The sequence below is a fragment of the Sus scrofa genome, chromosome 16, assembly GCF_000003025.6.
Source record: "Sus scrofa isolate TJ Tabasco breed Duroc chromosome 16, Sscrofa11.1, whole genome shotgun sequence".
NCBI classification, from domain to species: Eukaryota; Metazoa; Chordata; class Mammalia; order Artiodactyla; family Suidae; genus Sus; species Sus scrofa.
In genome coordinates this window covers 42,934,146-42,959,911 of record NC_010458.4, presented here as the reverse complement: position 1 = coordinate 42,959,911, position 25,766 = coordinate 42,934,146, and the positions used below count along the sequence as shown (strand labels likewise).

Below are 25,766 nucleotides of genomic sequence, written 5' to 3'. Positions count from 1 at the left end.
TCAGTATTTTCACTATTTCTCTTTTGAACTCCAGGTCTGTCTGACTGCAGAGATCTGTTTCATTGTTGACTGTTTTAGGTGAGTTCTCCTGTTGGTTTGACTGGGGGTGGTTTCTCAGCTTCTTCATCTTGCTTGTTTTCTTTCTCCTGAGGGAGTTGTACTCTCCGTGACCAGGCAGTGTTTGCCTTGTCACTGCTGTGGAATGCTTCCTGAGGGCTGGCGTTGTTGGTCAATCTTTTTTGAGGCAGTGTGGCTTTTCTGTAGTGTTGATGGGGCTAACAGTGTTTCTTTGAAGCAAAGGAGGACTTCCTGAGGGCAGACAGGACTGGGAGGTCCACACCACGATGGTAGCAGATTTCATTTGGTCATGCAGAGCTTGCTCTGGTGTTTTTAGGCTGTGGGGTTCTTGCAGGGGATTGGCGGTGTTGGGCAGCTGTTTCTCAGGAGTGCAGCACCCCCTGGGGCTGGAGCAGCTATCTGGGTCACTGAGAACCTAAGAGGCTCTTCCCTAGGGCAGCCCAACTCAGAAGGACGGCCTGAGAATGTAGGCAGATCTTTTCACAGTCTGGCCAAGCTTGTTGCAGCTTTTCTGGGCTGCAGGGGCTCCTCCAGGGGGCTGGTGGTGCTGAGCAGCTATTCCGCAGGAGTGGGGCACCCCCTGAGGGCTTTTGTGGCTAGCAGGGCCGCTGAAAATCCAAGAGGCTCCTCCCCAGGGCAGCCCGACTCAGAAAGACCGTCTGAGATCTTTTTCTGACTCGGCCAGGCTTGTTGCAGCTTTTCTGGGCTGCAGGAGGTCCTGCCTGGAGCTGGCAGTCCTATGCAGCTGATCCACTAGGTCTCGGCACCCCCTGGGGGCTTGGGCGGGTAGCAGGTCCACTGAAAACCCAAGAGGCTCCTCCCTGGGGCAGCCTGACTCAGAAAAACCATCCGAGAATTAGGCAGATCTATTCACGGCCTGGCTAAGCTTGTTCTAGCTTTTCTGGGCTGCAGGCCTTTTCTCGGGTGCTGGTGGTGTTTGGTGCTGCTCTGCGGAAGTGTAGCCCCTCCAAAGGGCAAGCAGGCCTGTGCAGGGACAGCCCCTGTGGTGGTAGGCTTCAGGCAATTGTTGAGGCCAGCCCTCCTGGATGGCAGGCAGCCCCAGGTCCGGCGAGAGCGTAGCGGGTGGTGGGGGTGGGGGGAGGGGATGCACTGGGAAGCACAGCTTTCTGCTAGCTAGCGGGCCTGTAAGCTTGCTCTGGCGTGGGGGTATTCTATGGGGACCCACCCCTTCTTCTCTCCCCTCCCCAGCACGGGTGCAGACCAGGCTCTTCTCCCAGGTTCCTTCTGATGCGGCTTTCCACTTCCCCGCCCCTAGAGTATTGCTCCCTTCCTCTGCGACAGCTTTGTTTTCTAGTCTCCCAGGCAGTCTCTGCCCCATCAAACTTGACAGACTGGTTTCTAGACCTCCCAAGCAGTCTCTGCTCCGCCCCGCCCCCCCAGCCCGTTCTCAGGGACTATCCTCTGGAGCCGAGGTCTCAGTGCCCAGCCCCCACCCAGGCGTCTCAATTTTTGGTGACTGTGCCATAGTTCAGATGGTCTGTTCGGTTCTTGATCGGCTTTTTAGTACTCCAACTTACTGCTACACTCTTCTCTGCATCTGGAGATTCCTCCGGTTCGTTTGATCTTTCCCCCAAGTAGGTGACTTTCCAGGGTGCGGGATCTCTTTCTCCTCCTCAGTTCCCTTTCGGGAATGCCCGTCCTGCTCGGATTCACCTTCTCTCACTCTCCTCTTTTCTCCTGTTCTGCCCAGTAATGTCACGAACTTCTTGCCGTTATTGGAGTTTAGGTTCCTCTGCCAGTGATTGGTTGCTGTTCTGTGCAAGTAATTTATTCTGTAGATGTGCTTTTTTTGTTGTGTTTGTGGGAGAGGACGAGCGTGTCCCCCTACTCCTCCGCCATCTTGTTCTCCCCCTCCATCATGTTCTATCACAATTGATTAGCTATAGTTCCCTGTGTTATATAGTAGCATCTCATTGCTTATCCATTCAAAATGCTATAATTTGCATCTACTAACCACAAACTCCCTTATTTCTCATTTTGTTTGAGTTCTTTCTCTCTTCTTGGTGAGTCTGGCCAGAGGTTTATCAATTTTGTTTAGTCATTCAAACAATCAGCTCTTAGTTTTACTGATTTTTTTCTATTGTTTTTAGAATCTATTTTATTTCCTCTCTGATTTTTATGTTTTCCTAACTTCTGCTGAATTTAGGTTTTGTCTGTTCTTTTTCTAATTCTAAGTTGTTGATTTGGGATTTTTCTTCTTTTTTGTGGAAGGCCTGTATTGCTGTGAACTTCCCACTAAGAACTGCTTTTGAAGCATCCCATGGATTTGAAATGGTTGTGTTTTAATTATCTCCAGCTAATTTTTAATTTCCCTTTGATTTCCTTGTTGATCCATTGGTTTTTTAGTAGCATGTTGTTTGGTATCCATGCAGTGTTTTTCCTTTTCCTTTGGTTGATTTCTAGTTTCATGCCACTGTGGTTAGAGAAGATACTGAAATAATTTCTGTACTCTTATATTAGGTGAGTTTAGTTTTGTGCCCCAGTATGTGGTCAATCCTTGAGAATGTTCAATGTGTACTTGAAAAGAATGTATATTCTGATGTTTTGGGATGTAATGTCCTGAAAATATCAAGGAAGTCTAACTTTTCTATTGTGTCCTTTAGGATCTCTGTTGCCTTATTGATTTTCTTTTTAGAGGATCTGTCCATTGATGTGAATGGGGTGTTAAAGTCTCCTATTAATGTATTCCCATCCATTTCTCCATTTATGTCTGTTAGTATTTGTTGTCAGGTATCTGGGTGCTCCTATATTAGGGGCATACACATTGATGAGTGTAATATCCTCTTCTTGAATGGATCCTTTTATCATTAAATGGTGTCCTTCTTTGTCTTTATTTATGGCCTTCATTTTAAAGTCTATTTTGTCTGATATGAATATTGCAGCTCTTATTTTCCATTCACATGAACTATCTTTTTCCATCCCCTCACTTTCAATTTATATGTGTCCTTTGCCCTAAGGTGAGTCTCTTATAGGCAGCATAATGTAGGCTCTTTTTTTAAAAAATGCAGTTGGCCACTCTATGTCTTTTGAAGGACCATTCAGTCCATTGACATTTAAGGTAATTATTGATAAATATGTATTCATTGCCATTTTCAGCCTTGTTTTCCAGTTGATTCTATGTTTCTCCTTTGTTCCTTTTTCTCTTTGATTGGATGAGCTCCTTCTATTTTATGCTTGTGTCTTTTTAATTTTTTTGAATGTATTTGGTTTTGATTTGTGCTTGCCTTGTTTTTCAAGTATGTTAACCCCTTCCTATATCTACATGCTTTAGCCTGATAGTCATATAGGCTCAAACACATGCTAAAAAATAAAAGTCTAGATTTTCTTACTTTTCTTCCCCACATTTTGTGATTTTGATGTTCTTTTTTTAACATATTCTTGTTTAACTTTTGCTTTTCCTTGTGTTTAGCATTACTTTTACAATAGGTTTTCTGTTTTTTACTTTTAGATCTATATACTGGCTTAAGTGATTCTTTTCAAGTATTATTTCCTCCAGCCTATTTCTTCTCACTTCTATTTTATTTAGAGGAGCCCTTTCATTATTTTCTTTAGAATGGATTTAGTATTGCTGTACTCTTTTAGTTTTTCTTTGTTGGAGAGAATCTTTATTTCTCCTTCTATTTTAAATGATATTTTTGCTGGGTAGAGTATTCTAGGCTGCAAAGTTTTCCCTTTTAGAACTTTGAATATATCTTGCCACTCTCATCTGGCCTGTAGTGTTTCTGTAGAGAAATCAGTTGATAGACTTAGGGGATTGCCTTTTAATTAACTCTTTATTTTTCTTTTGCTGCATGTAGAAACTTTCTTTTAACTCTGTCCATTTTTATTATAATATGTATTGGTGTGGGCCTGTTTAGGGCCCTCTGTTCTTCCTGATCTTAATATGTTTCCTTTAGATTTGGAAAGTTTTCAGCCATAATTTCTTCAAATACATTTTTAATCTCCTTTCCTTTTTCTTCTCCTTCTGGAATTCCTATTATGCATAGATTGGCCTGCTTTATATTATCCCATATATCTCTTATACTGCTTTCATGCTTTTTCATTTGGTTTTCTGTCTGCTGTCCTGATTGGGTGATTTCCATTATTCTATATTCCAAATCACTAATTCCTTCATCTGCATTATTCACTCTGCTCTTCAATGCCTTTAACTCAGCTTGCATCTCTGCAAATGAATTTTCTAATTTTTCTTGATTCCTCACAGTTTTATTTCCTTTCTAAAGCAGTCTGCATTACTGTTCATATCCACTCAATTCCTTCATATTAGCTTTTAATTCCTTCAGTATTTTCACTATATCCCTTTTGAACTCAGTGTCTGTTAGACTGTATAGAGGTCTGTTTTATTGTTTGTTCCTTTAGTGGAATTCTATATTCTTTAACTGGGAATGGTTCCTGAACTACTTCATTCTGCTTATGTTTTTCTTGTGCTGTGATTTTAGGGAAAGCAACTACTGTAGTCTTGGAGGGCTATTCATTCATAGTGTGCTCCTTGGTATTTTGTATGGGCTTACTATTTATTTTTGGCATGAGGGCTGCTTTAGATTTGGATGTTTGCTGTCTATTTCCTCAGCATGTACAGGCTGTTATCCGCACGATAGGGTGCTACATGTGCTTCCAGAGAGATGGAGGCAATGGGCAGGGCTAGTAGGCAGTGCCTGGTTTCTGGGTCCCTGACAGTGGTAAGGACCCGTGGGAAAGTAGCGTAGGGACTCCTAGTCGCAGGGCCCTGGGAAGCGGCAGTAGCCCTCAGGTAGGTGTAGGCAGCTTCTGGAGCGTTTGGCAACTGCAGCACCAGAGCATGTGTATTCCCAGGGGAGTGAGAGCAACAATGGGCGGTGCTTGGTTTTAGTGCCCTCTGATGCTGACCTCTGAGTTTACTGGGTCCACAGGTTGTGCCTCTTCACAGACCTCTATTGTTGGCAGGCCACATCCACTTCTGGAGTCTGAGATGACTGTGGTGGCTTGCCCCTGTTGCCTGTTACTATACACAAGGTGTCCCATCATGCTTAGCTTAAACAAGAGGTGCCCGTTGCCCATGAAAGAGGTGACTTGCTGCCTGTAGCCCTGCCCTCTGTGTGTCTGTGCATATATAGAAAAAAATATTCCCATGGTCATCTGCCCCCAGTCCTCTTGCCCAGTCCAACAATGGTGCCTTGCTTCTCCCATGGGCTCAGATCTACTGGGTTCCCTCAGCTGTGGAGCTCCACTCCCTAGTTCTTGGTACACCTCTCCCTAGGCCCCTCAGGCTGCCTCCACATAGCCAACCCTAGTATTTTCCCTGGATCTGACCTCTGGAGCCCAAATCTCAGTAGCTAGCCCCTGTCCAAGCATCTCAGGCTGTGGTATCTTGGGAGGTGGTACTAATGGTCTGTGTGGCTTTCTCACTGCTTTGCCCTCCTCAGTCCAGTTGCTGTGCTTTTCTCTGAGCCTTGAGGTATGTCCATCTCGGATGATCTCCCTGTCAGTTAGGTGGATTCCCAGGGTGTGGGTTCATTTCTTTTATCATAGCTCCCTTTCAGGAGTGCTAGTCCTTTCCTGATTCCTTTTCTCTTTTTTTACCCATTTTTTTTCTACCCAGTTATGTGGAGGGTTTATTGACCTTTTTGGAGGCTTAAGGTCTTCTGCCAGTGTTCAATAGATGTTCTGTGTGAATCATTCTACATGTAGATGATTTATTTTGATGTGTTTGTGGAGAAGTTGAGGGCCATATATTATTCCTCCACCACCTTGATCCTGCCTCCTAGTCAGGTTTTTAACCCTCTGAGCCATAATAGGAATTCCAATGAAAAGTTCCTCACAGCTCTATCAGGACAATCCAGGAAGATTTTTGAGTCATTTGGTAAATGGGTCAGAGGAGGACACTCAAATAAGGCATATGTTATCTCCAGAATTTAAAGAGAAACCATGAATGTCTTTCCTTTTTCAGTGATAGGAAGGTCAGATGCAATACCTTATCCTTCTCCTTGGAAGGGATAACTTGATATGGTACAGATCAATGGACTCCTAGAAATTTCGCTGAGAAAAGATGCCTCTAAATTTTTGTTACTGTTAGAAAAGTAAATTATCAGTTACTCTTTTTAGGTTTTCTGGAAAGATTATAGCTTCAAGAACTAGGTTTTTCCAGATTTGACTACTGGCTCTATCACTCAATAGCTGTGTAACTTTAGAATTTCTCTCCAGACTATGCTTTTGTTTTATTTTTTATTTTTTTTTCTCCTTTTAGGGCTGTACCTGCAGCATATGGAAGTTCCCAGGCTAAGGGTGGAATTGGAGCTGTAGCTGTGGCTTATACAACAACCACAGCAATGTGGGATCCAAGGTGTGTCTACCACCTACACTGCAGCTTGTAGCAATCCTGGATTCTTAACCCACTAGAGAGGCCAGGGATCAAACCTGCATCCTCATGGATACTAGCTGGGTTCTTTACCTGAGGAGCCATACCAAGAACTTCTGTGCTTTCTTTTTTAAAGGGTATTATATTTATTTAAGGGTTTTATATATGTTTGTGTTTAGTTTATAGATGCATATCTATATAAATTGATATGTATTACTACCCCAATATATGGCATCACCTATGTTTCTTGGAGAAATCTGCATCTAAAATAATATTTATTTTACTTAATGTATAATTGTCATATTTTAAGTAATTTAGGAATGAATGAAGGCATATTTACTAGAGCTTGTAAGCGAGGGAAATAGCTGCATTTTATTTTAAAGTTCTTAAAAATATTTCTCCCCATATGTGGTCTGTTAATATTTCCTGACACATATTTTAAGAAGGCAGTATTTTCCTTTATACCATGTTATCTTTACTTTGAGCAATAAATCTGTGGTTAGAAATAATCATTGTATTTCTGTAATTTAATACTGAGCTTTGACAACAGTGCTATTTCATCAATAGTGATATGTCACTAAACTGCAAGCATGATTTATTTAAATATTATATATGAACTAAAATTAATCTCTGCGTTTCTAAATTTTATTTAGTCTTCGCCTTTCTGGACTGGATGATATCTAATGTACACTATTTTCTTTCACAGATAGAATTTTAAACACATTAAGAGCAGAATCAGAATAGAAATCTCTATCATTTGTCCATATTTGCCAGAACATCACATACTGTCAGTTAAATGTTTATATTCAAAGATAGTCCATATTAATTAGAACAAATTTGGACTTTTCATAGACTGAATTGTTAAAGCCTGTTCAATCCCAATCTTTTTTGGATGGTGGTAGTATTTTTTATGCCATGAGAGGTTCACTTATGTAAAAATATGCCTAACGCGTTATCAGTTACATGACATCATAGGGTAGGAAAGTTGAATTCGTGGTAAATAATAAAACTTTTTGTTTTAGGTTACACAAAGACCACCTGAGGGAATGAAAGACGCTTACTTCCCTGTGCATTAGTTTTCTCAATGTTAAATGTGGAATATTCAGCCAATTTTTTTTTTTTAACTGGGATAATGCAGATCTCTTTTTTTTTTTTTAAATTTGAGGGGTAACTAATTCCAAGGATTACTGTAATAATAAAAATAAATATCACATCTTCCTTCTATAAATCCATAACCCTATTTCCAACAATTCTTTTTTTTTTTTGCCATTTCTTGGGCCGCTCCCACAGCATATGGAGGTTCCCAGGCTAGGGGTTGAATCGGAGCTGTAGCCGCCGGCCTACGCCAGAGCCACAGCAACGCAGGATCCAAGCCGCGTCTGCAACCTACACCACATCTCATGGCAATGCCGGATTGTTAACCCACTGAGCAAGGGCAGAGACCGAACCTGCAACCTCATGGTTCCTAGTCGGATTCGTTAACCACTGTGCCACAACGGGAACTCCTCCAACAATTCTTTATTCTGGATGTTAAATTAGTTAATAACAATGAAAAAATTTTAAAGCCATTCTTTATTGCACATTTACAATATATTTGACAACCTCCAAGTTAAAAGAATCACTAAATTAGTTACATTTTGGACATGCATTGCTCTTTTAGGCTACTGAAAGTCAGTAAATTTTTTATTTCTTTTGGTGAATGATCCTGCAATTCGAAAAGTTTTATATTTTTCTAAGTGTCTTGTGGTGGGAATTAGTCTTAGTTTTGTTTTGTTCTTTTTTGCATTTACTATTTTATTCTTGCGATAGTTTAAACTGCTGCACTAATGCTGTTATTAGATCTGTAAAAAGAAAAAAAAAAGGACATCCACTTTCTTGGTCATAGAATAATTGGAAACAAAAGCTGAATATACCCTGCTAGATTAGATCCCAGAGAATATAGTTTATCTTTAATGTATACAATTTGCCTGAGAATAAATGGTAATTGATTTAATATTTGATCATTAAAGACATTATCTACTTAGATTATCATTTCATTTTATATTTTTAAGTAGAGGGAAAACTTCAGTCTTTACAAAGATAACTGTAAAAGTGACATTTTAAGTTTGAGCCACAAACACTAAACTAAGAACTATGAAATTAATAGTGCCTTGTTGCTAATTGCTAAATAGATTAGCTCTCAAATAAAGTTGAGTTTGTTACATGAAAAACATTCATAAATAAGTTCATTATCCTCAGATTTTCTATAAACACCAACAATTTATATAATGCAACAATATAAAAACTGCAAAGCACATTTTAAAAATGTTTACGTAATTGTTTTCTACATCCCTTATGATTGTTCAATGGTAGTAAGGTATGAAAATTCCTAAAATGGAAAGAAAAAGTAGCAAAGAAAGCAGAAAACAATGAATCCAATAACCCAGTTCACTGAATAAATATAGATGATCACCATATCCATGTCAAACCACCATCCACGGCTATCATCCTCAAAGTGCAGATAATCCATCCTGTGGGCACCATGTGGAAACTGCCGCCTTGTAACTGGAGCTGCATGTCTGTGGAAACCTAGAAGACAGATGAACATACTATATAAAGCTTGTAAAATTCGGCTAGGTGCTCAGAAAGGTACTTACATATGAAGAGTTACCATGGTCAGAGCATAGCTTGAATTCACTAAGTGGTATACTGTGTTCCTGACATTTTTTTTTTTTTAATGATGAGTAACTATGAAGTCTTTTTCAGTTAAGGGTTTTAAGAGGGACATTAAAATTAGCAATGAACTTGGAATCCGGAATCAGGAGACTATCCTTTTCAAAAATTGAAGTATAGTTGATTTACAATATTATTTTTAGGTATAAAACATAGTGATGCAGGATTTTTGTGGGCTACACTCCATTTAAAGTTACTATAGGAGTTCCTTCTACGGCACAATGGGATCAGCGGTGTCTGCAGTGCCACAATCCATTCAGGTGTGATCACTGGCCCAGCACAGAGGGTTAAAGGATCTGGTGTGGCTGCAGTGTAAGATCACAACTGTGGCTCAGATCTGATTCCTGGCCTGGGAATTCCATATGCCATGGGGTGGATAGAAATGAAAAAAAAAAAAACAAAAACAAAAACAAAAGCTACTGTAAAATATTGGCTATATTCCCTGTGCTATATAATATATACTTATAGCTTAGTTTATAAATAATAGTTTGTATCTCTTAATTGCCTGCCTCTACTTGTCCCCTTTTCCCTTGGTTTTCCCACTGGTAGCCACAAGTTTGTTTTTTATATATGTGAGTTTCTATTATAGTTATTCATTTTATTTTTTAGATTCCACATATAAGTGATAACATACAGTATTTGTATGACTTCACTAAGCATAGTATCTTCCAGGACCATCCATGTTTTCTAAGTTGCAAAATTTCACTCTTTTTTATGGCCGAGTAATAGTCCAGTGTGTATTTGTGTGTTTGTATGTGTGTACTGCATCTTCTTTATCCATTCATCTCTTGAACACTTGTGTTGCTTTCATATCTTAGCTATCATAAATAAAACTTCTATGAACATTAGGGTGCATGTATTTTTTTGTGGTAGTTTTTTTTCTCTTTTATTTTTTTGCTTTTTAGAACTGCACCTGTGGCATGCAGAAGTTCCCAGGCTGGGAGTCAAACTGGAGCTACACCACAGCCACAGCAACACCAGATCTCAGCCATGTCTGCGACCTATACTGCAGCTCACGGCAACACTGGATCCTTAATCCACTGTGTATGCCCGGGGATTGAACCTGTGTCCTCATTGATACTAGTTGGGTTTGTTACCAGTGAGCCACAATGACAACTCCCAATAGTTCTAGTTTTAGTTTTTTGAGGAATGTTCACACTGTTTTCCATAGTGGCTGCACCAATTTGCATTCCTACCAAATTCCCTTTTCTCCAAATCCTCAACATTTGTTATTTGTGATCTTTTTGACTATAGCCATTCTAACAGGTATGAGGTGATATGATTAGCAGTGTTAAGTATCTTACCACATGCTTGTTGCCCATCTGTATGTCTTCTTTGGAAAAATGTCTATTTGGGTCTTCTGCCCATTTTAAAAATGGGTTTTTTTTTTTTTTGATATTGAGTTGTATGAGCTGTTTATAAATTTTAGATATGAACTATTTATCAGGCATATTATTTGCAAATATTTTAGGAAACTAATCCTGTTTTGCTACTTAATTGGGGTAAATTATTTGACAACTTTTTGGTCTCAGATTTCTCATCTATATTATCTGATCACGTTAAAAAACTGAGAGGTTCAGGGAGTTCCCATTGTGGCTCAGTGGTAAGGAACCCAACTAGTATCCATGAAGATATGGGTTTGATCCCTGGGCTCGCTCATTGGGTTAAAGATCCAGCGTTGCCACAAGCTATGATGTAGGTTGCAGATGTGGCTCAGATCCCACATTGCTGTGGCTGTGGCACAGGCCAGCAGCTGTAGCTCCGATTTGACCCCTAGGCTGGGAACTTCCATATGCCTTCGGTGCAGCCCTAAAAAGCAAAAACAAAGAAAAAACGTGACATTAAAATGTAAATTATTTTCCTATGAGAGCATTTTCTAAATTTAAACTTAGTTGATATTTTTGCAACTACTCTCACAATTACTGTTTGTTACTTCTAACAACTAACTTAACTTTCTATATTATACCTTGAGAGTTTCATTGAGTTAACTTGTGGAAAATTCTATAAGAAAATGTCTCTCATTATGTTTTGGAATTGAATAAACTGGAAAAAGTGATATTCTTTTGAAAAAATTATGGTTTAATTTTTATAAGCTTCAAAGCATGGAACTATTTAAGGAGAGTACATAAAGGTAAATCTTGAAAGTAAGCAATAGTCCATCTATGACTAAATGAATAGGAGATTTCTGAGAAATATTACATCTCATTGTGAAATGTTATTTTTATTTTGTGATATTTACATGCTAATTATTTACAACTTGAGTATAAACTTGCCCAATGGCAACCTGTTTTTGTCACCTGGCCAATACTGAATTTTAATTTTAGAGAGCTTTGAAATTACATTATTAAAGATGAATAACCTGGTTATTAACTTTTGTTTTGTACTTATCTACTGCTTATTTATGTATTTCTTTGCTTATTAGTGTTAATAAGTGGTGACAATACAATAAACTGAGCAGAAAAGACATAATTCTGAAGTTTGCTACTAACTTTGGTAATAAAGGTTCTGTAAGGCTCAAGCCTGAAGCAGATTCTGGTTCATCCATTTTACTAATTCATTATTTAAGAATAATGAAATTAATGTTAAATATTATGCTCTAGATCAGACTGCTTATTTTGATGAAAAGGTTGCAATCACCTGAGTATTACTATGGTTATTTAGTCAATTTTCTTTGAACAAGATCAATACTAAATTGTTGTTTATGTATATTTTATTTTCTATTTCAAAATAGAAACTGTGTGTATTTATAGTATAATGATTTGAAATATACAGTGAAATGATTACTACAGTAAATACATTACATATGCATCTCCTCACATAATTATCTTTTTTGATGTTGTGAGCATATGTCCTTTCTACTTTCTTAGCAAGTGTCCAGTATCTTTTATCAGATGCATAGTTTGCATATATTTTCTTTAAATCCATAGGTCACCTTTTCATCTTGTTGATCTGTTTCCTTTGCTTTGCAGAAGCATTTTAGTGATAGTAGTCCCGCATCTTTATTTTTGTTTTTGTTGCCTGAGTTTTTGTGGTCATACCCATAAAATGATTGCCAAGGCTGATGTCAAGAGGCTTACATGTATTCTTGCACAGCTTTACAGTTTCAGAGCTTACATTTAACTTTTTTTTTATAGTAAATCTTTTTGTTGTTTGATAAGGTATTTTTTTTTTTTTACTTGCAAAGCATGAGGTATTGATTCCATTTTTTATTTTTTACTTTTTTAAGTGTTTTATAATTGGCTTCTTTTTAAAAAATTATAGTTGATTTATGATGTTGTGCCAATTTCTGCTGTACAGCAAAGTTGACTCAGTAATACATTTGTAATATACATTCTTTTTAAAATTTATTTTCCATCATGGTTTATCCCATGAGATTGGATATAGTTCCCTGGGCTATACAGTTTCTCCTTTGGAAACCATAAGTTTTTCAAAGTCTGTGAGTCACTATCTGTTCTGCAAAGACATTCATTGTGTCTGTTTTTCAGATTCCACTTGGGAGTGACAGCATTTGATGTTGGTGTCTCATTGTCTGACTGACTTCACTTAGCATGATAATTTCTAGGTCCATCCATGTTGCTAAAAGTGCCACTATTTCATTCCTTTTAATGGCTGAGTAATATTCCATTGTGTATATGTACCACATCTTCTTGATCCACTCCTCTGTCGATGGATATTTAGGTTGTTTCCATGTCTTGGCTGTTGAAAATAGTCCTGCAATGAACACTGGAGTTCATGTATCTTTTTGAGTCATGGTTTTCTCTGGATAGATGCCCAGGAATGGGATTGCTGGATCAAATGGTAGTTCTATGTTTAGTTTTTTGAGGAATCTCCATACTGTTTTCCACAGTGGTTGCACCAATTTTCAATCCCACCAACAGTGTCATAGGGTTCCTTTTTCTCACCCTCTCTAGCACTTTAGTTTGTAGACTTTTTGATGATGGCCATTCTGTCTGCTGTAAGGTAGTATTTCATAGCGGTTTTGATTTGCATTTCTCTAATAATGAGTGATGTTGAACATCTTTTCATGTGTTTTTTGGCCATCTGTATGTCTTCTTTGGAGAATTGTCTGTTTAGATCTTCTGACCATGTTTTGACGGGGTTGTTTATTTCTTTGGTATTGAACTGCAGAAGGTGTTCATAAATTTTGGAGATTAATCCCTTGTCAGTTGATTCACTTGCAAAGATTTTCTCCCATTCTGTGGGTTGTCTTTTCATTTTGTTTAGGGTTTCCTTGCTGCGCAGAAACTTTTAAGTTTTATTAGGTCCCATTTGTTTATTTTTGTTTTTACTGTCATTCCTCTAAGAGGTGGTCTGAGAAGATGTTGCTGTCATTTATGCCGGAGAGTGTTTGGCCTGTGTTTTCCTCTAAGAGTTTTATAGAGTCAGGTCTTATATCTAGGTCTTTAATTCATTTTGAGTTTATTTTCATGTATGGTGTTAAGGAGTGTTCTAATTTCATTCTTTTACATGTGGCTGTCCAGTTCTCCTAGCACCATTTATTGAACAGGTTGTCTTTTCTGCATTGTATATTCTTGCCTCCTTTGTCATAGATTAGTTGGCTGTAGATGTGTGGGTTTAATTCTGGGCTTTCTATTCTGTTCCACTGATCTATATTTCTTTGTGGCAGTACCATACGGTTTTGATGATTGTTGCTTTGTGGTATAGTCTGAAGTCAGGGAGCCTGATTCCTTTAGTTCCATTTTTCTTTTTCAAGATGTCTTTGGCTATTCTGGGGTCTTTTTTGCTTCCAGACAAACTTTAAAATATTTTGAGTTCTGTGAAAAATGTCCTTGGTAATTTGATGAGAGATTGCATTGAATCTGTAGCTTGCCTTGGGTAGTATAGTCATTTTGATAATATTGACTTTTGCAATCCAAAGCATGGTATGTCTTTCCATCTGTGTCATCTTTGATTTCTTTCATCAGTGTCTTATAGTTTTCAGAGTACAGGTCTTTTGTCTCTTTAGGTAGGTTTACTCCTTGGTAGTTTATTCTTTTGGATGCGATGGTAAAATGGACTGCTTCCCTAATTTCTCTTTCTGATCTTTCATTGTTAGTGTAGAGAAATGCCATCAATTTCTGTGTATTAATTTGGTATCCTGCGACTTTGCCAAATTGATGTTATTTTTCCATATTCCCACAGACTGACTTGTATCCAACCTCTAGGTATTCTATTTTGGCAAGTATATATATATATATATATATCTAAGGGATTTCAATCCTGACAGCTTTTTTAGACTATCTACTATTCTATAAACTGTATTGCAAAAGGAAACAGCCTTTCTGTTTGTGTAGGAGAGAAGGGAAATGGGAAGAGTTTTTCTCACAGTCAAAAATTATCCTAATACATAAGAACACATATTCCCAAAATAGTTCATACATATTTTCAAAAACTTATTTACAAATAGAGGCTAGAAAACAGGTAACATTGTTACTAGAAATTATTGCCTTTCTGTCCAAAAGGATTATTTAGAAGGCTTAGAATCTTCAGATTTAAAAGCTTTAGTTCTTTGGGTCAAAGAATAATGGTTTTAAAGGCATAGTCTTAGAAAACAGTAGAGTTGAGAGTAGACAAAAGATGAATTATGAGTATGGAGATCATACATGCTGGTTTCCCCAGGAGACTCTCAGTTACTCTCGATGTTCTGGTATAATTACTAATAGTGCCCCTAATGGTAATTTCCTTTATTGAGGGAAAGAGGGAAGAAGAAGCAAGTGTAGGAAGACACTGAACTACAAAATTTCCACCTTTGAACAATGTTTATGTTCAGAAGAGGCCAATGCTTATGCAGTATGTTTCTATGGTAAGGTAGATAATTATCATTATTTGCTTAATGCATTTCTTTAAAAATTTTAAGTGGGGAAGTGATATGTATTTGTAATAATTTTGGAATTTCCAAAGCTGTAATAAGTTGAATGAGATGATTATAAATCAAACTCAAAATCAAACTATAAGAAATCACCTCACAGACACTTGCTTGTTAATTAAGTATTAGATCAATTATGACATTGGAAAAATTGCCAGAATACTGATCATAGAGCATAATTGCAGATTCCATTGTAAAATGATGATAATGAAAGTGACTAATTCACTGGGCTAATATAAGGATTAGATGGATTAATACATATAAAGCATATTCCTGCCCATAGTAAAGTTCCAATAAATGTTAGATTCTTATATTTTTATTACTCTTGCTACTGCTACTCTTAATGTGAGGAAGATGTTTTTCTTGCTAGTGCTTGTCCTTCATATTATGTCTATTTTTTCTGAGTAAATCAATATGCTCACCATTGTTCAAACAAATGGTGAGAAACTGTTTTCTTCAAATACAAGTTGATTTCTCTAACTTTAATAAACTGTCAGCATATCAGGTACTGAAACTATGGAATTTAAGACATACATGGATATATATGTTATCTGTTAGAGGCTGAGGATTGAAAGATATCTTAAGACATGGTTCCTGTATTAAGAAACACATAGTCTAGAACTGTGTTTCTCAATATCTTTTTTTTTCTTTATGACCCATGTAAGAAGAAAAAAAAAAGTTAAATTTCTCTTAAGGTAAATATTCCAATCAGTAAATCAAATTAATATAAACCCAGCTGCTTCTTAATGAGAGGAATTAAAAATAAGGAATAAAATTTTGCTAGGAAGCACTTAGCTATGGAAGGACACAAACCACTGTCATATCTAGATTTTTTTGTGCTTCAAATACCAACTTCTACTCCATTTAAAAAGCACAGACTGAGAGACAGTACTCTTAAAACCATTATACTAGTCAAAGTATGTATTTTAATATATACAACCATGTAATTCCAAACAAAGAATTTGAATTATGAGTGAGAAGCTTCTGTACCAGGAATTCACTTTTGCACAGACTTAAGCACAACTTACTACTGGTGATAACCTGATAGTACTTGGTTTGTTATTAAGACATGGTTTAAAGAATAGCCAATATTATTAATACATTTTAACTATGTTGTTCTAAAGAAAAGGATACAATAAAGACACATACTTTTTTTTTTGCCATAAACTATAGTGGAAAAAAAAAGCATAGTGCTGTGAAAATCATACTTTCCACAGAATCAGAAAATGTGGATTCTTTTGACAATATTAAAAATACTCATTATTTCGTCAAGTCAAAAGAGCTCCTCTGTGTCTATTTGGTTCATATGGTTTTATTCTTTGATCTGTTAAAAATGATGCATTCAAATAGATTTTTAAAATATTGGGTAATTTAAAAAATCTGTTAAAATGATGAATTAAAGTGATAGATTTTCCAATGTGCCATTATTCCTTCATACCCAGGATAAATTCCATGTGTTCAAGATGTTGGTTTTTTACACATATATTCAGCTTTCTATATATTTTATGTGGCATTTTTATGCCTGTTTGTAAGGAAGATTGGTCTATAATTTTCCATTTTATGCAATTTTTGCCTTGTTTGTATATCATTATTTTATTGGCTTCATAAAACATTTTGGCAGTTAGCTGGCAATTCTCTATGGATCGTTGTATGTCTGCGTATCTTGCAAGAAAGAGGCACTGATTGCCTTTGTTCTGACACTGGCAATCTTGTGCTCTCTTTTTACACTTTGAAATGATTTGCGTAAAATTAAAATCCTTGATAGTTTGATAAATATAACCAGTAAAACCATTTGAGCCTGTAGTCTTTTCAGGTATGGATGATGATTTCTAAACACTAATGAATTTCTTTAATAGTTGTTGCTATATTCATATATTCCAGTTATTCTTGAGTCTTTTTGGTAATTTTCATATAGCATTATACATTCCACTTAAGTTTTTATTTATTTATTTTTGTCTTTTTGACTTTTCTAGGGCTGCTCCCAAGGGATATGGAGGTTTCCAGGCTAGGGGTCTAACTGGAACTGTAGCTGCCAGCCTACGCCGGAGCCACAGCAACATGGGATCCGAGCTGCATCTACAACCTACACTACAGCTCATGGCAATGCCAGATCCTTAACCCACTGAGTGAGGCCAGGGATTGAACCCACAACCTCATGGTTCCTAGTTGGATTCGTTAACCACTGAGCCATGATGGGAACTCCCTATTTAAGTTTTTAAATGAATTAGACTAAATTTTTAATAGTTGTGGTACATTTAGGGTTTTTCACAAATATTCTGGTTTTCTGAATATTTGGTTTATTTGTACTTCCTTGCCCCTTAGTTAGGCAAGGCCAGGAGATTTGACCATGAAAATAACTGTCCAAATAAAATACTTCTGGATAGACCATTTAACAGTTTGAGATGCTACAACAGTCTCGTTTCCTCCTCCACAATCAGAAATGTACCAGATAGAGGGTGTTCTGTCACCCTGGGTCCTAAAGCTTAGGATGATGCTGAGCAGAGCACCTAGAAGTTAAGGAAAAAACTGACTGAAAATAAATGAAGTGACTTTTAAAACTATTAAAGAAAAAGGATGATAATCACAAAAGTTGAATCTGACATGTTTTCCCATATTTAAAAAAAAAAAAAAAACTAAAAGAAAAATCTTGCGAGTTCCTGCTGTGGCTCAGTGGTAAGGAACCAGACTAGTATCCGTGAGGATCCCTGGCCTCACTTAGCGGGTTAAGGATCTGGCTTTGCCGTGAGCTGTCGTATAGTCCGCAGATGCAGCTGGATCCTGCATTGCTTTGTCTGTGGTGTAGGCCAGCAGCTACAGCTCTGAATTGACCCCAGCCTTGGAACTTTCCTATGCTGCAGGTGTGGCCCTGAAAAGCCAAAAAAAAAAAAAAAAAACCTTAGAGAAATTCATTGTGTGAAATCAAAGCATGAATAACAACTGTTAACTGTGAAGAAAACTTCCAAGTAAGAATCTCATACAGACACTTCTGCCTCTATACATTGTGTTTTGTAAAAACAATCTTACTTCAGAAGGATTTCTCTCACATTATAGAAAACAAGGCTATGACTGACCCCCACACACACCCAGAATAGGGTTCAAATTTATATTCACCAACAAAGACCATAAAGTAGGCTCTATAGTTTGAATATTCTTTCAGAGACAAAAAGACTTTCAAAATCTCATTCATTTTTGTAATTTTAGCAACTTGCACAGTGCTTATAGTGGGTAATAAATGCGTCTATTGAATGGATGGATGAATGTGTATAAGGATAAACTGAGAATAGAATGAATAATGAGCATATTTTTGAGAATGTCCCAAATCAAATTTCTTAACTATAATTTCAGCATGTATTAAATATTATTATAATATTAATGAAATAGATTTTGCAGTTCTTATGAAAATAATTATTTAGAGGTTAATTCAGAGAGCTCTGAAATCTGTATGAAAAAAGAGATAAGTCCTATCCTTCTCATGTGTGCTGGGACAGACAAAAGGTTAAAGTATGGTGTTTTATTGCTCTGCATTTTTCATATTACATAAGAATTTTGCTGTGCCAAATTCTGATTGATATAAGTTAAGCCTTAGCAGAGGCGGAGTGATATTTTTAGTCACAAGTAGGTATAGAGTTACCCTGTTAATAGACATAAAAACTTAATGCAAAATGGATTTTAAATGAATCTGTATATCTTTGGGATCCCAGAGTCAAATCTATTTTTTAATCCTACAAAATTAACTTTTTATATTAAAATATGTTGCAAATTGAAACATCTGTAACAATAAATTACATAATTACATAATTTTTAAATGCTTTGTTTCTGTAACCAGGTAAGAAATGCGTTATGTCTAATTTTTTTTTTTTTTTTTTTTTTTTTGCTTTTTTAGGGCCACACCCGTGGCACATGGAGGTTCCCAGGCTAGGGGTCTATTTGGAGTTACAGCTGCTGGCCTACACCACAGCCATGGCAATGCAGGATCGAAGCTGCATCTGCGACCTCCACCACACTCATGGCAACACCGAATCCTTAACCCAATGAGCAAGGCCAGGGATCAAACACACAAACTCATGGCTCCTAGTCAGAATCATTTCCACTGTGCCATGATGGGAACTCTTGCCATGTCTTTTTTTTTTTTTTTTTTTTAGTAATTTTTATTGTGGTAAAATACAAATAACATGACATTTGGCATTTTTAGTATACAATTCAGTGGCATTACTTACATTAACAAAGTTATGCAATTATAGGCACTATTTATTCCATTTTTTTCCACTATCACAAAGAGATTACCTACTCTGTAGTCATTAAGCAACAATTCCCAAATTCCTCACTCTCCTCTGCTCCTGGCAATCTATATTTCTAAATTGCCTTTATGAATTTGCCTATCCTAGACTTCTCACAGAAATGGGATCATACAATATTTATCCTTTCGTGTCTGGCTTATTTCACTTAAAGTTTTCAAGCTTCACTGCTACTGCAAAATGTATCAAAACCTCATTCATATTTATGGATGAATAATATTCCATTGTATGTATTTACCACATTTTGTTGATCCATTAATTTGTTATCAGATACTTGGGTGGTTGCCATCTGTTGGCTATAGTGACTAATGCTTCAGGAAACACTGGTATACAAAGTATCTGTTTGAGTCCCTATTTCAGTATACCCAAGAGTAGAACTGATGTTTCATACTGTAATTCTATGCCTAGCATTCTGAGGGAACTCCAATCTTTCTTTTTTCTTTTACAGTGAGATATATCACTTTGCATCCCTACTAGCAAGGTGCAAGGGTTTCATTTACTCCACATCCTTGACAACACTTCCAAATACTTATTTTCTGTTCTTTTTTTTAAATTTTATAGCCATTATGGGAGGGGTGAATCTCATTGTGGTTTTGGTATGCATTTATCCCCCAATGACTAGTGGTGTTGCATGTCTTTTCATATGCTTATTGGCTATTTGTGTATCTTATTTGAAGAAGTGCTTATTAAAGTCCATTGCCCATTTATTAATTGGTTTGTCTTCTTGAGTTCTTTATCTATTCTGAGTTTTAAGACACTATCAGATATATAATTTGCAAATATTTTCTCCCATTATGTAGGCTGTCTTTCTTCCATCTTGATGTCTTTCTGAGGCATAAAATTTTAAATTTTAATTAAGTTCAATTTATTTATTTGGTTATGCTTTTTGTGTCATATCTAAGAATCTACTGTTCATGAAGATTTGTGCCTATATTTTCTCTGAGAGTTCTACAGTTTTAGCTCTTATATTTATGCCTTTGATCCATTTTGAGTTAGGGGGTCCCATTTTATTATCCTTTTGCATGTGGAAATCCAGTCATATTAGCATTATTTGTTGAAGAGACTATTCTTTCCCCAATGAATGGACATTGTACACTTTCCAAAAATCAAGTAGCCAGGGACATCTGGGTTTATTTCCAGACTTTCTAGTCTATATCTTTTTGCCAGTACCATAATGTTTTGATTTCTGTAATAAGTTTTGAAATAGAAAGTGTGAGTCCTACAACATTATGCCTGTTTTTCAAGCATTTTTTGGTTACTCAGGGCCTCTTGATATTAAGGATCAGCTTTTCCTCCACAAGAAGGGCTATTGCAATTTTGATTTGCATTGAATCTACAGAGAGCTGTAGGTAGTATTGATATCTTAACAATATTAGGTCTTCTAATCTATGAACACAGGATATCTCTCCATTTATTTATGTTTCTAATTTATTTCAGCTATGTTTTATAGTTAAGAGTGTAAAAATCTTTCATATCCTTGGTTAAATTTTTTCCTAGTTATTACTCTTTTAGCTATTACTGTAAATAAAATTGCTTTCTTAATATCCTTTTCAGATTGTTCTCTGTTGGTGAACACAACTGATTTTTGTGTGTTTATCTTGTAACCTGAAACATTGCTGAATATTTTGTTGGCTCTAGTAGCTTTAATGTTAGATTCTTTGGAATTTCCTACATGCAATTTCACTTATACCTTTCCAATTTGGATGCCTTTTATTTCATGTCCTTATCTAACTGTTCTGGTTAGAATTTCTAGTACAGTGTTGAAAAGCAGTGGTGAAAACAGGCATTCTTGTCTTGTTCTTAATCTTTCATATTGAGCTTGATGTTACCTGTGAGTTTTGTTGTTGTTGCTGCTGTTTTTTTAAGTAAATACCCTTGTTATGTTGAGGAAATTCCTTTCTATTCCTGGTATTCTGAATTTTTTTTAAAGGTGCTTGATTTTTCTCAAAAGTCTTTAGGCATTTTATTAATATGATTTATTACACTGATTTTCTTATGTTGACCCTCTCATGGATTCCTGGAGTAAATTCCATTTGGTTTTATTGTACAATCACTTTTCTGGTAATGGGATTTTGCATGTATATTTATAGGAGTCATTAGTCTGTAATTTTCTTTTTTTTGTGATGTCTTCATCTGGCTTTCATATTGGGATAATGCATGCCTCATAGGGTGAGATGGGAAGTGTTCCCTTCTCTTCAGTTTTTTCCAGGAGTTTAAAAAAGATTGGTGATAGTTGTTTAAATTTTGGTAGAATTTATTAGTGCTATCAGTTTGGTCTGTGACTTTTCTTTGGAAATTTTGATTCCTGATTTGAGTTATTTGTTATAAGTCTGTCAAGATTTTCTATTTATTCTTAAGCCTATCTTCCTTTCTGATGCCTGAATATAATTCCATTGTATATATATACAACATCATTTTTTTATCCATTCACTGATTTATGGAATTTACATTTTCATCTCTTGGTTACTGTGAATAATGCTGCAATAAACACGGGTGTACATGCATATCTTTGAAATCATGTTTTCATTTCCTTTGGGTATATGCCTAGAAGTGGAATTGCTGGATCATATGGTAGATTTATAAGGTTTGTGGAACATTCATATCATTTTCCATAGTGGTTGAAACAATTTACATTCCTACCAAAAGTGTATAAAATTTCCTTTTTTTACTATATCCTCATCAGCATCTGTTGTCTCCTGTCTTCTTGATGACAGTCATTCTAACAGGTGTGAAGTGATATCTCATAGTTTTTATTTGCATTTCCATAATGATTAGTGATATTAAACATCTTTTCCTGTGCCTGTTGGCTATTTTGATGTCCTCTTTGGAGAAGGGTCTACTTAGTTCTGCACATTTTTAATTAAATTATTTATCTTTTTGTTATTAAGTTGTTTAAGCTCCTTATATAGATTGGATATTAACTTCTTGTAAAATGGCTTGCAAGGAGTTCCTGTTGTGGTGCAATGGTTAACAAATCTGACTAGAAACCATGAGGTGGCGGGTTCGATCCCTGGCCTTACTCAGTGGGTTAAGGATCCAGCGTTGCCGTGAGCTGTGGTGTAGGTTGCAGTCGCGGCTTGGATCCCGCGTTGCTGTGGCTCTGGCATAGGACAGCGGCTACAGCTCTGATTGGACCCCTAGCCTGGGAATCTGCATATGCCATGGGAACAGCGCTAGAAATGGCAAAAAGACAAAAAGAAAAAAAAAGGCTTGCAAATTTTTCTCCCATTCTGTTGGTTGTCTTTAAGTTCTTTAATTGTTCTTTTGCTATGCAGAGGCTTTGAAGTTGAATGTAATCTCATTGGTTCATGTTTGCTTTTGCTATTTGTGCTTTTGGCATCATATCAAAAAATCATTACCTAAACTATTGTTGCAGAACTTCTTTATGTTTTCTTGTAGTTTTTATGGTATTGGATCTAATGTTTAAGTCTTTGATTCATTTTGAGTTAATTTTTTTGAGGGGTATGAGACAGTGGTCTAATTTCATTATTCTGCATGTGCTTCTTCAGTTTCCCTAGAACCATTTGCTGAATAAACTATCCATTTCCTATTGGGTGTTCTTGGCTCTTGTGTTGAATATTAGTTAACTGTATATGCTAGGATTTGATTTCTGGTCTATTTCATACCATTGGTCTATGTGTCTATTTTTTTGTGCCAGTACCATACTTAAAAAATCACTATGGCTTTACAGTATAGTTTGAAACTCAGAAGCATGATACCTCTGGCTTTTTTCTTTTTCCTCAGGATTGCTTTGGTTACTCAGAGTGCTTTGTGGTTCCACACAAATTTTGGGATTATTTTTTCTATTTCTGTTAAGAATGCCTTTGGTATTTTGGTGGGTAATGCATTGATTCTATAAATGGCTTTGGGTAGCCATATGGATATTTTAACATCCTCACTCACAGCCAACCTTACAAGAACACTGTATCAAGTTCTTAAACCACTGGGCCACAATAGTTAAATTTGTCCAAAGTATTTTTGTTTGTTTTTGATATTGCTGTGAATGGGGTTTATTTCTTTTTCAGATGTTTCATCATTAGTGTAAAGGAATGCAGCTGATTTCTGTATGTTGATTTTCTATCAGCTACTTTACTGAAATAATTGCTTTATTTCAACATGTTTTGATTGAGGCCTCAGGATTTTCATGTATATGAGAAATCATATGTCATGTCATCAGCAAGTAACAATAATTTGACTTCTTTCTTTCCACTTTGGATATCTTTTGTCTTGTCTAACTGATCTAGCTAGGACTTTTAGTACTACACTAAGTAGGAGTAATGAGAGTGGGCATCCTTGTCTTCTTCCTGATCTTAGAGGAAAAGTTTTCAGTTTTCTCCACTGAATATAGTATTAGCTATTGGATTATAATAAATGATCCTTATTATGTTATGGTTCATTCCCTCTATACCTAATTTGTTGATTTAAAAATCATGAATGAATATTAAATTTCATCAAATGTCTTTTCTGCATCTATTGAGATGATTGTGTAATTTTTATCTTTCATTTTATTGATGTGATATGTTACAATTATTAACTGTATGTGTTCAGCTGTTTTGTATCCCAGAGATAAATCCCAAGATCATGCTGTATAATCTCTTCAATGTGTTGTTGAATTTGGTTTGCTATTATTTTGTTGAGAATTTTTGAATGCATATTTATATTTACTGGTGATTATATAATATTCTTTTCACATGGTATCCTTATTTAATTTTTTTCTCCAGGATAATGCTGGCCTTGTAAAATAAATCTGGAGTTGCTCCCTTCTCCTTTATATTTTGGAAGAGTTTGAAGAGGACTGGTATGAATTCTTCTTTAAATGTTTTGCAAAATTTATTAGTGAAGCTGTCTGGTCTCAGGGTTTTGAGTGTTGGGAGGTTTTAGATTAATGATTCAATCTCTTCATTCACTATTAGTTCACATTTTGTATTTCTCCTTGATTCAGTCACAGAAAGTCATATGTTTATAGAAATGTATCAATTATTCTAGGTTTTGTAATTTGTTGGCATATATATTTTTTTAGTAATCTCTTATGATCTTATGTATTTCTGCAAAATAAACTGTAATATCTCCTCTTTCACTTTGAGTTTTTTCTCTTTTTTTTCTTGGTAAGTCTAGCTAAAATTTGATCAATTTGGTTTATCTTTTCAAAGAACTAGCTCTTATTTTTTTCATCTTTTATTTTTCACTGATCCCTATTTTATTTATTTCTGCTTTGACCTTTATTTAATTCCTTCTTTTGCTAACTTTGGGCATAATTTTTTCTTCTTTTTCTAATTCCTTCAGATATAAAGTTATATTCTTTATTTTAAATCTTTCTAATTTCTTAATATATGCATTTACAGCTAAAAATTTTCCTCCCAGACTCCTTTTGCTGTATCCCATAAGATATGATATTTTTTCATTTTCATTTTGAAATGGTTTTTTTATTTCTTTTCTACCTATTGGCTGTTCAGAATGTTTTATTCAGTTTCTACATACTTACAGATCTTTTTTGATTTCTAGTTTCTAAAAACTATTGTGCTTAGAAAAGGTAATTGGTATGATTTCAGTCTTCTTAAATTTGCTAAGATTTGTTTTGTTTCCTATCATGACTTATCCAAGAGACTCTTTTGTGTGCACTCAAGAAAAATGTGTATTTTGCTCCATTAGGTTGGAATTATATATATGAATATCCTAGAAATATATGTATGTATATATGTGTATATATATATATGAATAACCTAGAAAAAATGAATTCCTAGAAACATATAATCTCCCAAGACTAAATGAGAATGAAACACAAAATATGAATAGACCAAATATAAGTCCTGAAATTGAATCATTTAAAAACTCTCAACAAACTGAAGTCCAGAATCAGAAAGATTCACAGGTGAAGTCTACCAAACACTAAAAAGTTATTAATACCTATCTTTCTCAAACTCTTTCAACCTCATTTTACTAGACCAGCATTAGCCTGATACGAAAGTTAGACAAAAACACTACAAGAAAAGAAAATTATGGGTCAATATCCCTGACGAATATGCTTGCAAAAATCCTCAACAAAATGTTAGCAAACTAATGTCAGCAATACATTGAAAGGATCAGAGAACATGATCAATTAGGATTTATCCAACCTAATGCAAGGATGGTTCAGTATGCTCAAATTAGTCATTGTGATATACAACATGAACATATTGAAGAATAGAAAGCATATGATCATCTCAATAGATGTAGAAAAGCTTTGACAAATTCAATATCTATTTATTGAAAAAATTCTCAAAAAAGTGGGTATATAGTGAACATTACTCAACATAATAAAAGCCACAATGAGATATCTCACACTCACTCATCAGAACAGCTATTATCAAAAAAGATATTGACAAGTGTTGGCAAGGATATGGAGTGAAGGAAACTCTCTTGCACTGTTTGTATAAATGTAAATTGTTATAATCACTATGTAAATAAGGATGGATGTTCCTCAAAA

The 25,766-nt window shown here is 35.8% G+C and overlaps 1 protein-coding gene and 1 long non-coding RNA gene across 5 annotated transcripts in view; one reads left to right on the top strand and one right to left on the bottom strand.

Moving 5' to 3' along the window:
* LOC110257331 overlaps positions 1-24,489 on the top strand; it is a 126,816-nt gene extending 102,327 nt beyond the window's left edge. Inside the window, exon 3 of the long non-coding RNA XR_002339809.1 lies at positions 24,025-24,489. This is a non-coding gene — a long non-coding RNA (uncharacterized LOC110257331). The remainder of the gene's footprint in view (positions 1-24,024) is intronic.
* RNF180 (ring finger protein 180) overlaps positions 7,984-25,766 on the bottom strand; it is a 265,704-nt gene continuing 247,921 nt past the window's right edge. For all 4 annotated transcript variants that reach the window (XM_013984809.2, XM_013984810.2, XM_021077091.1 and 1 more), the window contains exon 7: positions 7,984-8,998. In XM_013984809.2, coding sequence (XP_013840263.1) covers positions 8,799-8,998 — 200 coding nt within the window. In that variant the 3' untranslated portion in view covers positions 7,984-8,798. The remainder of the gene's footprint in view (positions 8,999-25,766) is intronic.